The sequence below is a fragment of the Hypanus sabinus genome, chromosome 17 (assembly GCF_030144855.1).
Source record: "Hypanus sabinus isolate sHypSab1 chromosome 17, sHypSab1.hap1, whole genome shotgun sequence".
Classification (NCBI taxonomy): Eukaryota; Metazoa; Chordata; class Chondrichthyes; order Myliobatiformes; family Dasyatidae; genus Hypanus; species Hypanus sabinus.
In genome coordinates, this window is record NC_082722.1 from 5,342,984 (window position 1) to 5,359,346 (window position 16,363).

At 52.9% G+C, this 16,363-nt stretch overlaps 1 protein-coding gene across 1 annotated transcript in view; it reads right to left on the reverse strand.

Moving 5' to 3' along the window:
- LOC132407114 (lysosomal protective protein-like) overlaps nucleotides 1-15,184 on the reverse strand; it is a 73,393-nt gene extending 58,209 nt beyond the window's left edge. Inside the window, exons 1-3 of the mRNA XM_059993408.1 lie at nucleotides 15,053-15,184; nucleotides 14,799-14,936; nucleotides 10,483-10,641 (exon numbers count right to left, since the gene is read on the reverse strand). Coding sequence (XP_059849391.1) covers nucleotides 10,483-10,641; nucleotides 14,799-14,936; nucleotides 15,053-15,184 — 429 coding nt within the window. The remainder of the gene's footprint in view (nucleotides 1-10,482; nucleotides 10,642-14,798; nucleotides 14,937-15,052) is intronic.
- Between the last annotated feature and the right edge of the window lie 1,179 nt (nucleotides 15,185-16,363).

Genomic DNA, 16,363 nt, shown 5'->3' on the forward strand with positions numbered 1-16,363 from the left:
AAGGGCCAATACTCCCGTTTGTTTGAGATGCATTTCGCGTGACACACAGACTCACTTGAGTGAGAAGACAACTCCAGGATGAGTTCCAACTGTGAACGTTTGGACTGTGTTAACTGAAATGGGCCCTTCTATTTCTTCCCTTTTCTTTTTCCTACTAACTGTTCCATAAAGCTGAACTTTGTAAATATACTTTCTTCATAATTTTATGCGGCGTATGATTTGTTATTTCTTGCTGACCGACAGTTGTGTATGGGGAGTATTTGTGCACTATTTGCTCAGATCGAAGTTTGTTTAATTGGAACATCACTATGTTCCTGTTTGGTTAAATCCCAAATCATGCCGACCATAGATGTCTATTGTTAATGAAAGTTGGCCTTCTCACTGCTCAGTCCCGTGGCCGTTAGCGGGGCCGGCAGCAAGCCAGGTTTCCATTGAGGGGGTGACACACCTATCACACTCCTTCCCCTTCCCCCACCCCCACCTTCCCCCTTCCTTTCCAGTCCTGACGAAGGGTCTCAACCTGAAACGTCAGCAGTTGATTTCCTTCTATAGACCTTCCTGGGACCCTCCTTCATCTTCTCTGTGCTCAAGATTTCCAGAGTCTCTTGTGATTATGATTCCTCTGGGTTCCTGCCAGAGATTAACATCTAAAGGCAGGAGGACGGGGCAATTGGGCGGTTCAAAGACACAGAGCGTTTTATTAGCCAGTGCACACAGCAGACGGCAACTCCAGCGCAGAGCGTAGTACAGAAACAGCCTGCCTCATCCAGACCTTTCCCAGCTGTGCTAATCTCATTCTCCTGTGTTTGGCACAGATCCTTCCAATCCTTTCTCGTACTCGTCCAGAGAACCTGTAAATGTTATAGCTCCGCCACCACCTTCTGCATGAAGAAGTTGCACCTCAGATCTCCTAGTAACGCCCTGGTTCAAACTGTATTCCCACTGCTCTGCCGTGTGTGTTCTGCTCGTGTTCAGCTTCAGCCGAGATAAGGAGCCACCTGCCCAGTTGTATCGGCCGCTTGGGGTTGTCTTGGCAACAAGCTGTAACCTTCTGCCCGTGGGATGCCATTGAACAGTTGAGAGAACATGCTGGGGTTCGATTTCAGACAGACAGTTATCTGGGTCTCTTGTCGGGAGGGTTTGCAGGAGAAGGAGTTGTGGATAGGGGAAGAAGCGCAGAATGCCGATCGAAGGAGAGAGCCCATTGGAAGAAGTGCTTTGTGTAGACCGGGGGTCGGCAACCCGCGGCTCCGGAGCCACATGTGACTCTTTTACGTCTGTGCTGCGGCTCCCTGTTGCTTTGGGAAATAATTGGTTGTGGCGACCCTTTTCCTGGCACATCCGAACCGACTCACTATTAGATAGCCTACGGGGGTTTGCGAGCACAGAGCTTTGGAGCCTCTGCGCCATGGGGGGCAGGTTGAGGGAGGCTTAAAAGTGAGGCTGAAGATTTCGAATAAAGTTTTTTCCTTCGACTGCAGTTACCGACTCCGTGTCGTAATTTTAGCGCTGCGTGTAGCACACCGCTACATGGTCAGTATTTAATTAAAATGTATTTTATGTTAGTTTTTGAAATGTAAATCTAAATTTGAAGATTATGGTGATCTTGTACAATCTAAATAAGACGTTGTGGCGACCCATTTCCTGACACATCCGAACTGGCTCACAATTAGCCAGCGTTCAGGCTAAGGGAGATAGCCTACGGGGGTTTGTGAGTACGTGTCTTTTGCAGCATCTGCGTCCATGGGGGGCGGGTTGAGGGAGGCTTAAAAGCAAGGCTGTTTAGTTCGAATAAAGCTATCTTTGACTGCAGTTTACTGACTGCGTGTAGCAACCGCTACAACGTGTTTTTATCGCTGGCTGTCCAGAGGGGAGGTGCTGAAACGCTTTGTCGCGTGTCTGGAAGAAGTGAAAACTTTCCTGGGCAGCAAAGGGCTCACCTTTCCTGAGCTGGAACAGCCAGAGTGGCTGGAAAAGCTACACTTCATGGTAGACATGACAGCGCACCTGAACACGCTGAACGCAGCTCTTCAACGGGGTAAGGACGTACAGCCCTGCACATGTTGGAGGATGTTTTGGCATTCGAGCGCAAGTTGACGTTGCTTGCCAGAGATTTACAGAAAGACACATTGTCTCACTTCCCCAATTTGAGAGAGTTCAAACAAGGTCACGACACGATAAAATCGGAGTATTTACATTCTGCAATCATTGCAATGCAAACATCGTTTGGGAAACGCTTCTGTGAGTTCAGAGAGGAAAAAAACACATTATCCTTCCCGGTCACTCCCCTAAGCATCGATCCATCCCTACTGAATACGACTGCATTGTCAGGTGTGAGTCAACCTGAACAAGTATGATAAATATTTTAATTGCCTATTATTTTACGTATATTCATATGTTTTCATTGTTCAGTGAAATAGTCCTTTTATTTTTCAGGTTGACAGCTGGCTGACGTTATTTTTGGTTTGCTGCTGGCGGCAAATTTAAGTTTGGCGTTTTTCATAAATACAAGAAGGACTCAAATAGACGTTGAGTATTTTACTTAAAAGTAACCTTCAACCCAACGTCTTTTTTTCGGAGTTCAAAATGTTTTTGTTGCATGCAGAAATGTAATTTCGTTTTCTCTGCAGGAGTTCATCAATTTCATAAATGCAACACATTATAGTTTGTTTATACATAGCATAAAGGCAAAACAAAACGTTGTATGCAGTGTTATTTCATTTTAAATGTCAAACGGGTTTTGCGGCTCCCAGTGTTTTCTTTTCTGTGGGAAACGGGTCCAAGTGGCTCTTTCAGTGGTAAAGGTTGCTGACCCCTGGTGTAGACGAATAGTTGACAGGAGGAATACTCCCGAGTCATCCAGTTCGTTCGATATGCTCTTCGAGGGAAGCAGAACTGTGGTTGCTGTAATCCCAGCAAAGCTACTCATTTGGACTGGGTTAACTCAGCTGGGCCCTTTCTCTGTTAAGTTTTTGTTAAAGTTGAAATATCTGTAAATATACTTCACTGTTCCACTGGTGCAGGGGTCAGCATTTACACAGCATTCAGCACTGTTTCCATTCCTTCACTGGAACATTCCAACCTTCCTGCTTGAACAGGGACCATACTGACCCGAGACGTGTGTAGCTTATTGAATACGGACTTCTCACCGTTACCCATGCACAGCTGAGTCACGTGATTGTTAGCCAGAGATAGCTAACGACCACGGGGAGAGGGTTACATCCTTTAAATATTTCCCCTCTCATCTTAAACCTGTACCCACCAGTTTTAGACACCCCTACCCTTGGAAAAGGGAAAAAGCTGTTGCCCCTCATAAATATATAAACCTCTACTAGGGTTATCCCTCAGCCTCCTGCACTCCAGGGGAAACAATCCCAGCCTGTCCAATCTCTCCATGTAACACAACCCTGTGGTCCCAGCAACATCCCTGCAGGTCACAAGTTAAAGCACAGCTTCTGTGTGAAAGTAATTCTGGTCACCAGTTTACAGGGAGGATGTGATCGCACAGAAATAGATGCAGAAGGGATTCGCAGTTCTGAAACTATCTGCAAGAGGAAAGGAAGGGTCAGCCGGAACAGGGATGGCTGATGATCAAAGGCACGTCCAGAAATGACAAGGGCTGGGATGGAGTAAATATAGAGAGAGATTCCTGTGGCAGTGGGGTCAAAATCCAAGTGGTGCCAATTTGAGGCAGAATTCAAGGGTAGATGGGGAATATGTTTAATTCACCCCAAGGTGGCAGCAGGGGACCGCATATTTAAGTGGTGTCTAAAGTGTGTAACTGTATAACTGGTGCTGGGAGGAGTCGAATTCTGATCACCTCAGCTACAATGGGCAGAAAGTCATGGCTGCACAGTTCCCATCATTCCATAAGGTCTCTTGCCCCATTTCCTTCGTGCGATCTGCTGTGCAGAGACAGAGTACTTGCTGGGGTACATTGGGGCTGCCTCCCTCCTCTCGCAACAACAGGCTGTCAGTCCAGCCCGTCAATGGAGCATCGATCTTGGCCCCAGCTAGGACAGGTTGCCAACTTAGAAACACAAAAAAACAGGAGCGGGAGGAGCCCGCTTGGTCCCTCAAGACTCGGACACCAGGCAGTGTGGCCAAGGCTGAAATCTCTTCCGTGTCAGTTCCATCTATCAAATACTTATCCCTCCAAGTGAAACGCTCCCAATGGCCTGGCCTCCGATACCCTCGGGGGCCGAGGTTCACCACTCTCTAAGAACAGGCATTTCTGAACACAGTTTTAATTGAGCAGCCCATTACTTTGTAGCTACATTCCCCTGTCTTTGCTGCCTCCCCTCTGCCATCACAGTTAGGCATGGTCCATCAACCTTTGATCACTACACGTTATTTTTTTCTATTGTTTGTTGTTTATGTACTTCGACTTTTTTAGGAATTCCACTGTACTACTGCCACTAAACAAATTTCACAACATGTCCTGTAACTGAGAATAGATCGGATTCTAATCCACACTCTACTGCGACTAAAAACATATCAACATCTCCTCCATCCTTCCTTACTTGGGTCCCCCTCTCACCTGCCAGATCTCACTGAACCCCCTCCCTTCACCCTCTCACCTGCCAGATCTCACCCCTCCCTTCCCTTCACCCTCTCACCTGCCAGATCTCACTGAACCCCCTCCCTTCACCCTCTCACCTGCCAGATCTCACTGAACCCCCTCCCTTCACCCTCTCACCTGCCAGATCTCACTGAACCCCCTCCCTTCACCCTCTCACCTGCCAGATCTCACCCCTCCCCCTCCCTTCACCCTCTCACCTGCCAGATCTCACCCCTCCCCTTCCCTTCACCCTCTCACCTGCCAGATCTCACCCCTCCCTTCCCTTCACCCTCTCACCTGCCAGATCTCACCCCTCCCTTCCCTTCACCCTCTCACCTGCCAGATCTCACCCCTCCCTTCCCTTCACCCTCTCACCTGCCAGATCTCACTGAACCCCCTCCCTTCACCCTCTCACCTGCCAGATCTCACCCCTCCCTTCCCTTCACCCTCTCACCTGCCAGATCTCACTGAACCCCCTCCCTTCACCCTCTCACCTGCCAGATCTCACCCCTCCCCCTCCCTTCACCCTCTCACCTGCCAGATCTCACCCCTCCCTTCCCTTCACCCTCTCACCTGCCAGATCTCACCCCTCCCCTCCCTTCACCCTCTCACCTGCCAGATCTCACCCCTCCCTTCCCTTCACCCTCTCACCTGCCAGATCTCACCCCTCCCCCTCCCTTCCCTTCACCCTCTCACCTGCCAGATCTCACCCCTCCCTTCCCTTCACCCTCTCACCTGCCAGATCTCACCCGTCCCTTCCCTTCACCCTCTCACCTGCCAGATCTCACTGAACCCCCTCGCTTCCCTTCACCCTCTCACCTGCCAGATCTCACCCCTCCCCTTCCCTTCACCCTCTCACCTGCCAGATCTCACCCCTCCCTTCCCTTCACCCTCTCACCTGCCAGATCTCACCCCTCCCCTTCCCTTCACCCTCTCACCTGCCAGATCTCACCCGTCCCTTCCCTTCACCCTCTCACCTGCCAGATCTCACCCCTCCCTTCCCTTCACCCTCTCACCTGCCAGATCTCACCCCTCCCTTCCCTTCACCCTCTCACCTGCCAGATCTCACCCCTCCCCTTCCCTTCACCCTCTCACCTGCCAGATCTCACCCCTCCCCTTCCCTTCCCTTCACCCTCTCACCTGCCAGATCTCACCCCTCCCTTCCCTTCACCCTCTCACCTGCCAGATCTCACCCCTCCCCCTCCCTTCCCTTCACCCTCTCACCTGCCAGATCTCACCCCTCCCTTCCCTTCACCCTCTCACCTGCCAGATCTCACTGAACCCCCTCCCTTCACCCTCTCACCTGCCAGATCTCACTGAACCCCCTCCCTTCACCCTCTCACCTGCCAGATCTCACTGAACCCCCTCCCTTCACCCTCTCACCTGCCAGATCTCACCCCCTCCCTTCCCTTCACCCTCTCACCTGCCAGATCTCACCCCTCCCCCTCCCTTCACTTCACCCTCTCACCTGCCAGATCTCACTGAACCCCCTCCCTTCACCCTCTCACCTGCCAGATCTCACCCCTCCCCTTCCCTTCACCCTCTCACCTGCCAGATCTCACCCCTCCCCCTCCCTTCACCCTCTCACCTGCCAGATCTCACCCCTCCCCCTCCCTTCACTTCACCCTCTCACCTGCCAGATCTCACCCCTCCCATTCCCTTCACCCTCTCACCTGCCAGATCTCACCCCTCCCATTCCCTTCACCCTCTCACCTGCCAGATCTCACCCCTCCCATTCCCTTCACCCTCTCACCTGCCAGATCTCACCCGTCCCTTCCCTTCACCCTCTCACCTGCCAGATCTCACTGAACCCCCTCGCTTCCCTTCACCCTCTCACCTGCCAGATCTCACCCCTCCCCTTCCCTTCACCCTCTCACCTGCCAGATCTCACCCCTCCCTTCCCTTCACCCTCTCACCTGCCAGATCTCACCCCTCCCCTTCCCTTCACCCTCTCACCTGCCAGATCTCACCCGTCCCTTCCCTTCACCCTCTCACCTGCCAGATCTCACCCCTCCCTTCCCTTCACCCTCTCACCTGCCAGATCTCACCCCTCCCTTCCCTTCACCCTCTCACCTGCCAGATCTCACCCCTCCCCTTCCCTTCACCCTCTCACCTGCCAGATCTCACCCCTCCCCTTCCCTTCCCTTCACCCTCTCACCTGCCAGATCTCACCCCTCCCTTCCCTTCACCCTCTCACCTGCCAGATCTCACCCCTCCCCCTCCCTTCCCTTCACCCTCTCACCTGCCAGATCTCACCCCTCCCATTCCCTTCACCCTCTCACCTGCCAGATCTCACCCCTCCCATTCCCTTCACCCTCTCACCTGCCAGATCTCACCCCTCCCCTTCCCTTCACCCTCTCACCTGCCAGATCTCACCCGTCCCTTCCCTTCACCCTCTCACCTGCCAGATCTCACCCCTCCCCCTCCCTTCCCTTCACCCTCTCACCTGCCAGATCTCACCCCTCCCCCTCCCTTCACCCTCTCACCTGCCAGATCTCACCCCTCCCCTTCCCTTCACCCTCTCACCTGCCAGATCTCACCCCTCCCTTCCCTTCACCCTCTCACCTGCCAGATCTCACTGAACCCCCTCCCTTCACCCTCTCACCTGCCAGATCTCACCCCTCCCCTTCCCTTCACCCTCTCACCTGCCAGATCTCACCCCTCCCTTCCCTTCACCCTCTCACCTGCCAGATCTCACCCCTCCCATTCCCTTCACCCTCTCACCTGCCAGATCTCACCCCTCCCCCTCCCTTCCCTTCACCCTCTCACCTGCCAGATCTCACCCCTCCCATTCCCTTCACCCTCTCACCTGCCAGATCTCACCCCTCCCCCTTCCTTCCCTTCACCCTCTCACCTGCCAGATCTCACCCCTCCCCTTCCCCTCCCTTCACCCTCTCACCTGCCAGATCTCACCCCTCCCCTTCCCTTCACCCTCTCACCTGCCAGATCTCACCCCTCCCCCTCCCTTCACCCTCTCACCTGCCAGATCTCACTGAACCCCCTCCCCTCCCTTCACCCTCTCGCCTGCCAGATCTCACCCCTCCCTTCCATTCACCCTCTCACCTGCCAGATCTCACCCCTCCCTTCCCTTCACCCTCTCACCTGCCAGATCTCACCCCTCCCATTCCCTTCACCCTCTCACCTGCCAGATCTCACTGAACCCCCTCCCTTCCATTCACCCTCTCACCTGCCAGATCTCACCCCTCCCCTTCCCTTCACCCTCTCACCTGCCAGATCTCACCCCTCCCCTTCCCTTCACCCTCTCACCTGCCAGATCTCACTGAACCCCCTCCCTTCCCTTCACCCTCTCACCTGCCAGATCTCACCCCTCCCTTCCCTTCACCCTCTCACCTGCCAGATCTCACTGAACCCCCTCCCTTCACCCTCTCACCTGCCAGATCTCACTCCTCCCTTCCCTTCACCCTCTCACCTGCCAGATCTCACCCCTCCCCCTCCCTTCCCTTCACCCTCTCACCTGCCAGATCTCACCCCTCCCTTCCCTTCACCCTCTCACCTGCCAGATCTCACTGAACCCCCTCCCTTCCCTTCACCCTCTCACCTGCCAGATCTCACTCCTCCCTTCCCTTCACCCTCTCACCTGCCAGATCTCACCCCTCCCCCTCCCTTCCCTTCACCCTCTCACCTGCCAGATCTCACCCCTCCCTTCCCTTCACCCTCTCACCTGCCAGATCTCACCCCTCCCTTCCCTTCACCCTCTCATCTGCCAGATCTCACTGAACCCCCTCCCTTCACCCTCTCACCTGCCAGATCTCACTGAACCCCCTCCCTTCACCCTCTCACCTGCCAGATCTCACCCCTCCCTTCCCTTCACCCTCTCACCTGCCAGATCTCACCCCTCCCCCTCCCTTCACCCTCTCACCTGCCAGATCTCACCCGTCCCTTCCCTTCACCCTCTCACCTGCCAGATCTCACCCGTCCCTTCCCTTCACCCTCTCACCTGCCAGATCTCACCCCTCCCCTTCCCTTCACCCTCTCACCTGCCAGATCTCACCCCTCCCTTCCCTTCACCCTCTCACCTGCCAGATCTCACCCCTCCCTTCCCTTCACCCTCTCACCTGCCAGATCTCACCCCTCCCCTTCCCTTCACCCTCTCACCTGCCAGATCTCACCCCTCCCTTCCCTTCACCCTCTCACCTGCCAGATCTCACCCCTCCCTCCCCTTCCCTTCACCCTCTCACCTGCCAGATCTCACCCCTCCCCTTCCCTTCACCCTCTCACCTGCCAGATCTCACCCCTCCCCTTCCCTTCACCCTCTCACCTGCCAGATCTCACTGAACCCCCTCCCTTCACCCTCTCACCTGCCAGATCTCACTGAACCCCCTCCCTTCACCCACTCACCTGCCAGATCTCACTGAACCCCCTCCCTTCACCCACTCACCTGCCAGATCTCACTGAACCCCCTCCCTTCCTTTCACCCTCTCACCTGCCAGATCTCACTGAACCCCTCCCTTCACCCTCTCACCTGCCAGATCTCACCCCTCCCCTTCCCTTCACCCTCTCACCTGCCAGATCTCACTGAACCCCCTCCCTTCACCCTCTCACCTGCCAGATCTCACCCCTCCCTTCCCTTCACCCTCTCACCTGCCAGATCTCACCCCTCCCCCTCCCTCCCCTTCACCCTCTCACCTGCCAGATCTCACCCCTCCCCTTCCCTTCACCCTCTCACCTGCCAGATCTCACCCCTCCCCCTCCCTTCACCCTCTCACCTGCCAGATCTCACTGAACCCCCTCCCTTCACCCTCTCACCTGCCAGATCTCACCCCTCCCCCTCCCTTCACCCTCTCACCTGCCAGATCTCACCCCTCCCCCTCCCTTCCCTTCACCCTCTCACCTGCCAGATCTCACTGAACCCCCTCCCTTCCCTTCACCCTCTCACCTGCCAGATCTCACCCCTCCCTTCCCTTCACCCTCTCACCTGCCAGATCTTACCCCTCCCTTCCCTTCACCCTCTCACCTGCCAGATCTCACCCCTCCCCTCCCTTCACCCTCTCACCTGCCAGATCTTACCCCTCCCTTCCCTTCACCCTCTCACCTGCCAGATCTCACCCCTCCCCTCCCTTCACCCTCTCACCTGCCAGATCTCACCCCTCCCCCTCCCTTCACCCTCTCACCTGCCAGATCTTACCCCTCCCCTTCCCTTCACCCTCTCACCTGCCAGATCTCACCCCTCCCCTTCCCTTCACCCTCTCACCTGCCAGATCTCACCCCTCCCCCTCCCTTCCCTTCACCCTCTCACCTGCCAGATCTCACCCCTCCCCCTCCCTTCCCTTCACCCTCTCACCTGCCAGATCTCACCCCTCCCCTTCCCTTCACCCTCTCACCTGCCAGATCTCACCCCTCCCTTCCCTTCCCTTCACCCTCTCACCTGCCAGATCTCACCCCTCCCTTCCCTTCCCTTCACCCTCTCACCTGCCAGATCTCACCCCTCCCCTTCCCTTCACCCTCTCACCTGCCAGATCTCACCCCTCCCCTTCCCTTCACCCTCTCACCTGCCAGATCTCACCCCTCCCTCCCCTTCCCTTCACCCTCTCACCAGCCAGATCTCACCCCTCCCCTTCCCTTCACCCTCTCACCTGCCAGATCTCACTGAACCCCCTTCCCTTCACCCTCTCACCTGCCAGATCTCACCCCTCAACCTCCAGCCCTGATGAATGAATGGTCTCCACACAAGTGTCTGTTCTCCATTTCCCTTCACAGATCGTCTCTGGCCTGTGGAGTTGCTCCAGTACCCCACGTGTGTAGTTCCGGATTCCAGCATCCGCTGTCCCTTGAAACGTGATATCCGCCCTGTCACCCCCCTACTTGACTGAGGCCCCCCCCCGCACTCTTTGAAACTCTGAGGAATTAACAGGTTGGGGGATCCTGATTTGGGTGTCAGCGCTGAAATGGAACAGGAATACCTTGAGATTGATTTTTGCTGGACCATTTGCGATCTTCAAGCTCAGCGTTGGCACGTAAATCCCACCGTAACTTTCGCCAAACACGTAGAAGTCATTCTTGGTGAAATTCCAGAACTTCCTGAAGAAATCCAGCAGAGCCAGGTAGTTGTTCTCCGCAACCTGCGGGAAGGGGGTGTGGTGTATACAGAAATGAAGGGGTTAATGTTTGCTTTCTCATGGAAAGTCAAAGATTGACTGAAGACCTGCAAGGAGGATGAGAGGTGACTTGAAAAAGGTGTGCGAGATGATAAGCTGCACAGACAGAGGCTGTCCCCAGGGTGGAAGTGGTTTGTACGAGGGACATAATATTAAGGAGAAGAGTATAGGGGTATGTCAGAGGTACTTTTATTTTACGGAGAGTGGTGGATACATAGAACCCTCTGCCAGGGGTAGTAGTAGAGGCAGATACATGAGGGACATTTAAGAAACTCTTCGATAGGCACATGGATGATAGAAAACTGGAAGGCAATATGGAAAGGAAGGGCTCGATTGATCTTGGAGTAGGTTAAAAGTCAGCACGATATTGTGGGCTGAATGGCCTGGAGAGTACTGTAATGTTCTATGCTGTATGCATGGCACTTGAGTAGCTCTGGACAATGGGTCTTTGAGTTAAAACTCAAGCCACATAAAGACACCAGCTGCAGTGTCAAGCTCTGGACACTAATGGTGAAGTGGGAGTGATACGCAGGAAGATACACAGGAAAACATTCAGCAGGTCAGGCAGTTTCCATGGAGACAGAAACAGAAGTTAAAGTTTCAGGTCAAAGACTTTCAGCCTGAACTGGGAAATTGGGGAGAAGTTAGTACTGATGGGAACGTGGAAGGGACAGACGAGACACGGGGAATATCTCTGAGAGATTGTGGCCGAAGCACATAGAGCCCTGGGTATATAAAAATGACATGTGAATGGTCCTGCTTTCTCTGGTGGAGCTTCAGCATGCGGATGGCAATGCCACCGCACCACGCTCTGAAGAAGACCTCCAATGCATCCGGAATGCCTTTGCCAAAGCACATAGAGCCCTGGGTATATAAAAATGACATGTGAATGGTCCTGCCACCGCACCACGCTCTGAAGAAGACCTCCAATGCATCCGGAATGCCTTTGCCGAAGCACATAGAGCCCTGGGTATATAAAAATGACACAGATCCTGATGGGAACGTGGAAGGGACAGACGAGACACGGGGAATATCTCTGAGAGATTGTGGCCGAAGCACATAGAGCCCTGGGTATATAAAAATGACACAGATCCTGATGGGAACGTGGAAGGGACAGACGAGACACGGGGAATATCTCTGAGAGATTGTGGCCGAAGCACATAGAGCCCTGGGTATATAAAAATGACATGTGAATGGTCCTGCTTTCTCTGGTGGAGCTTCAGCATGCGGATGGCAATGCCACCGCACCACGCTCTGAAGAAGACCTCCAATGCATCCGGAATGCCTTTGCCAAAGCACATAGAGCCCTGGGTATATAAAAATGACATGTGAATGGTCCTGCCACCGCACCACGCTCTGAAGAAGACCTCCAATGCATCCGGAATGCCTTTGCCGAAGCACATAGAGCCCTGGGTATATAAAAATGACACAGATCCTGATGGGAACGTGGAAGGGACAGACGAGACACGGGGAATATCTCTGAGAGATTGTGGCCGAAGCACATAGAGCCCTGGGTATATAAAAATGACACAGATCCTGATGGGAACGTGGAAGGGACAGACGAGACACGGGGAATATCTCTGAGAGATTGTGGCCGAAGCACATAGAGCCCTGGGTATATAAAAATGACATGTGAATGGTCCTGCTTTCTCTGGTGGAGCTTCAGCATGCGGATGGCAATGCCACCGCACCACGCTCTGAAGAAGACCTCCAATGCATCCGGAATGCCTTTGCCAAAGCACATAGAGCCCTGGGTATATAAAAATGACATGTGAATGGTCCTGCCACCGCACCACGCTCTGAAGAAGACCTCCAATGCATCCGGAATGCCTTTGTCGAAGCACATAGAGCCCTGGGTATATAAAAATGACACAGATCCTGATGGGAACGTGGAAGGGACAGACGAGACACGGGGAATATCTCTGAGAGATTGTGGCCGAAGCACATAGAGCCCTGGGTATATAAAAATGACACAGATCCTGATGGGAACGTGGAAGGGACAGACGAGACACGGGGAATATCTCTGAGAGATTGTGGCCGAAGCACATAGAGCCCTGGGTATATAAAAATGACACAGATCCTGATGGGAACGTGGAAGGGACAGACGAGACACGGGGAATATCTCTGAGAGATTGTGGCCGAAGCACATAGAGCCCTGGGTATATAAAAATGACACAGATCCTGATGGGAACGTGGAAGGGACAGACGAGACACGGGGAATATCTCTGAGAGATTGTGGCCGAAGCACATAGAGCCCTGGGTATATAAAAATGACATGTGAATGGTCCTGCCACCGCACCACGCTCTGAAGAAGACCTCCAATGCATCCGGAATGCCTTTGCCGAAGCACATAGAGCCCTGGGTATATAAAAATGACACAGATCCTGATGGGAACGTGGAAGGGACAGACGAGACACGGGGAATATCTCTGAGAGATTGTGGCCGAAGCACATAGAGCCCTGGGTATATAAAAATGACACAGATCCTGATGGGAACGTGGAAGGGACAGACGAGACACGGGGAATATCTCTGAGAGATTGTGGCCGAAGCACATAGAGCCCTGGGTATATAAAAATGACACAGATCCTGATGGGAACGTGGAAGGGACAGACGAGACACGGGGAATATCTCTGAGAGATTGTGGCCGAAGCACATAGAGCCCTGGGTATATAAAAATGACATGTGAATGGTCCTGCCACCGCACCACGCTCTGAAGAAGACCTCCAATGCATCCGGAATGCCTTTGCCGAAGCACATAGAGCCCTGGGTATATAAAAATGACACAGATCCTGCCCAACCTGTCCAGCTCTCCATCAAAGTTGACAATATCACCCTTGAAAATGGAGACTACTTTTCCTACCCTGGCAGCAATCTCTTCTCAAATATAGACATCAGCTCGGAGATCAACCGCCACCTGAGAAGTACTACTGGAGCTTGTGTAAGAATAAGGAAAAGAGTCTTCGAAGATGGTGCCCTACGGGTCCAAACAACAACTTTTGGTCTATAGAGCAGTCATCTGTCTTACATTACTGTACAGAACTGAACCTACAGTAGACACCCGAAAGCCCTCGAACAAAACCACGAGCTTTGTGAAAGATTGAGGATCAGCTGGAAGGATGGACGTATGAACACCTGTGTACTGGAGCAGCCCAACATGAACAGCATCTTCACCACGATAAAGCCACACCAACTCTGACGGACAGGTCATGACATTCGGATGGCTAACACGCGTCTTCTCGGACAGTTCCCAGTTGAAGGAAGGTGAGCAAAGGAAATGCTTCAAAATCAGCCGGAAGAAATTAAACGTTACATCTAAAAGCTGGGAAGACAATTCACTTTGGAGATACATCTGGAGGAAATCTGTTTAAGGGGAGGTCTGCTACAGGAGAGCAACCTCCACTGTGCCGCAGAGAACAAGCGGAAGCTACGAAAGGAGAGACACAACCACTAACCAGAGTCCCCAGTTACTGTGTCCACACTGTGCCAGATCAACCTCTATAGCCAACTAAGCACCACCAAGACACAAACCCTCATCATACACGACTTGAGTGATCGCACTAACAGTGTGTTGAGTGCAAAGTGTAAATGGCCCTGAGCTTCCGGGGATAGTGCACCATGACTTGTGCCAAAGTGTCTGCACAAATGCAAAGGAAATCTGAACTGGAATTAGCATCACAGGCACATGGTATCACATAAGCCACATTTACAAAAACATCTAATTAAACTATGCACAAATTTAGCAAGAAAGGTCACAAATTAAAATGAAACAAAGTCAATTTTAGTGAAAATGATCAAACGGTCACAGTGTTATTAACTGTCGTGATCGGGTTGTGCCAGTTGGTTCAAGGACCTGATGGTTGAAGAGATGTAACAGCCCTTAAACCTGGTGACATGGAACCCAGTCTTTCGTACCGCCTGCCTGATGGAAGTGCAGTGACCACCAGATGTTTAAAGATGAAGGGAATCGAGGGACATGGAGCCAATGTGAAGACCAGTGATCGCTGTGATCTTACTGAATGGTGGAATAGGTACAAGGGGCAAAATGCCAAATGTCTTCTGTTGTTCTGGGCCATTTGAACTGAGGATGTCCCCACAAGGTTGGGCAGGCTGGGACGGGATACCTCTTTATCGTTGGTGGTGTAGTCTCCGCTGTCGGAGTAGGAGAAGCCAACGCCAGCAGGAGACTCCAGGTACAGCATGTTGGCCACCTTGTTCCAGCTGAACTCATTAATGTAGAGGGTCTGTCCATTTTCATTCACCTGCAATCAATCACATCGACATCAATACGTCTCAACCTCTCGCCTGATTCCATGTCATGGGACCGCCCCACACCTTCCAGCCACCAGCCGTACTATCGAGTCATGGGAAGACTTACGTGCAAAGGTCCGTTTTCAGCGAGGAACCCGTCCAATGAGCTGCACCCTGGGCCACCGTTCAGCCACAGGACCACTGGGTCAGTGGTTGGGTCTCGTTGAGATGTCACAAACCTGGAGAGCAGAAGACACATTAGAGATAAGAACCGTGATTGAGGACTCTACAGGATCTCAGACAGGTGAGCCCATCGATGATGGGTGGGCTTCATCTGTCGGAGGAGGGAACTCCCTCAGGACCACTTTCCCGGTGTTACAACCGGTGTGGGCTGGCATTCAACATCCTGCTGAAGCAACCAAACTGTGGTCTCCAAGTCAGGAGGTGGAGGTAACATTAGTTAGAGCATGCGATATAATCGGAACTCAGCAGGCGGGGCAGCATCCGTGGAAACGAGCAGACAACGTTTCGGGCTGAGACCCTTCGTCAGGACTAAAGGAGGAGGGGGCAGGAGTCCCATAAAGAAGGTGGGGAGAGGGTGGAAAACCAGTCAGAGGAAAGATCAAGGGGTGGGGGAGGGGATAGGCAGGAGAGGTGAAGAAGGAATGTAAGGGGAAAGCACTATGGGTAGTAGAAGAAGGCAGAATCATGAGAGAGGTGATAGGCAGCTGGAGGAGGAGGCAGAGTGAAAGTGGGATGGGGGAAGGGAGAGGGAGGGAATTACCAGAAGTTGGAGAATTCGATGTTCATACCAACAGGCTGGAGACTACCCAGACGGTATATGAGATGTTGTTCCTGCAACCGAAGTTTGGCCTCATCATGGCAGTAGAGGAGGCCTTGTATGGACATATCCGAATGGGAATGTGAAGGAGAGTTGAAGTGGGTGGCAACTGGGAGATCCTGTCTGTTGTGGTGGACAGAGCGTAGCTGCTCGACGAAGCGGTCCCCCAATCTGCGTCAGGTCTCGCCGATGTAGAGGAGGCCGCACCGGGAGCACCGGATGCAATAGACAACTCCAGCCCCTTGGTATGAACAACATCTCATCTATCCCACCTTCACTCTGTCTCCTCTTCTAGCTGCCTATCACCTCTATCATGATTCTGCCTTCTTCTACTACCCTCCACCCTCTCCACTCCTTCTTTAGTCCTGACCCAAAACGTTGACTGCACCTTTCAACGGATGCTGCCCGACCTGCTGAGTTCATCCAGCTTTTTTGTACGTCTTGATTTGACCACAGCATCTGCAGTGCACTTTGTGTTTACGACATAATCTGAGCTGGCCTTCCAAGAACGAAACCAGGAATTGCTCACACTACGGAGCTGGGAACTTGGGATACTCTGTCCAAACTGGATGTGAGAACCAGAATCAGTCAGAGATC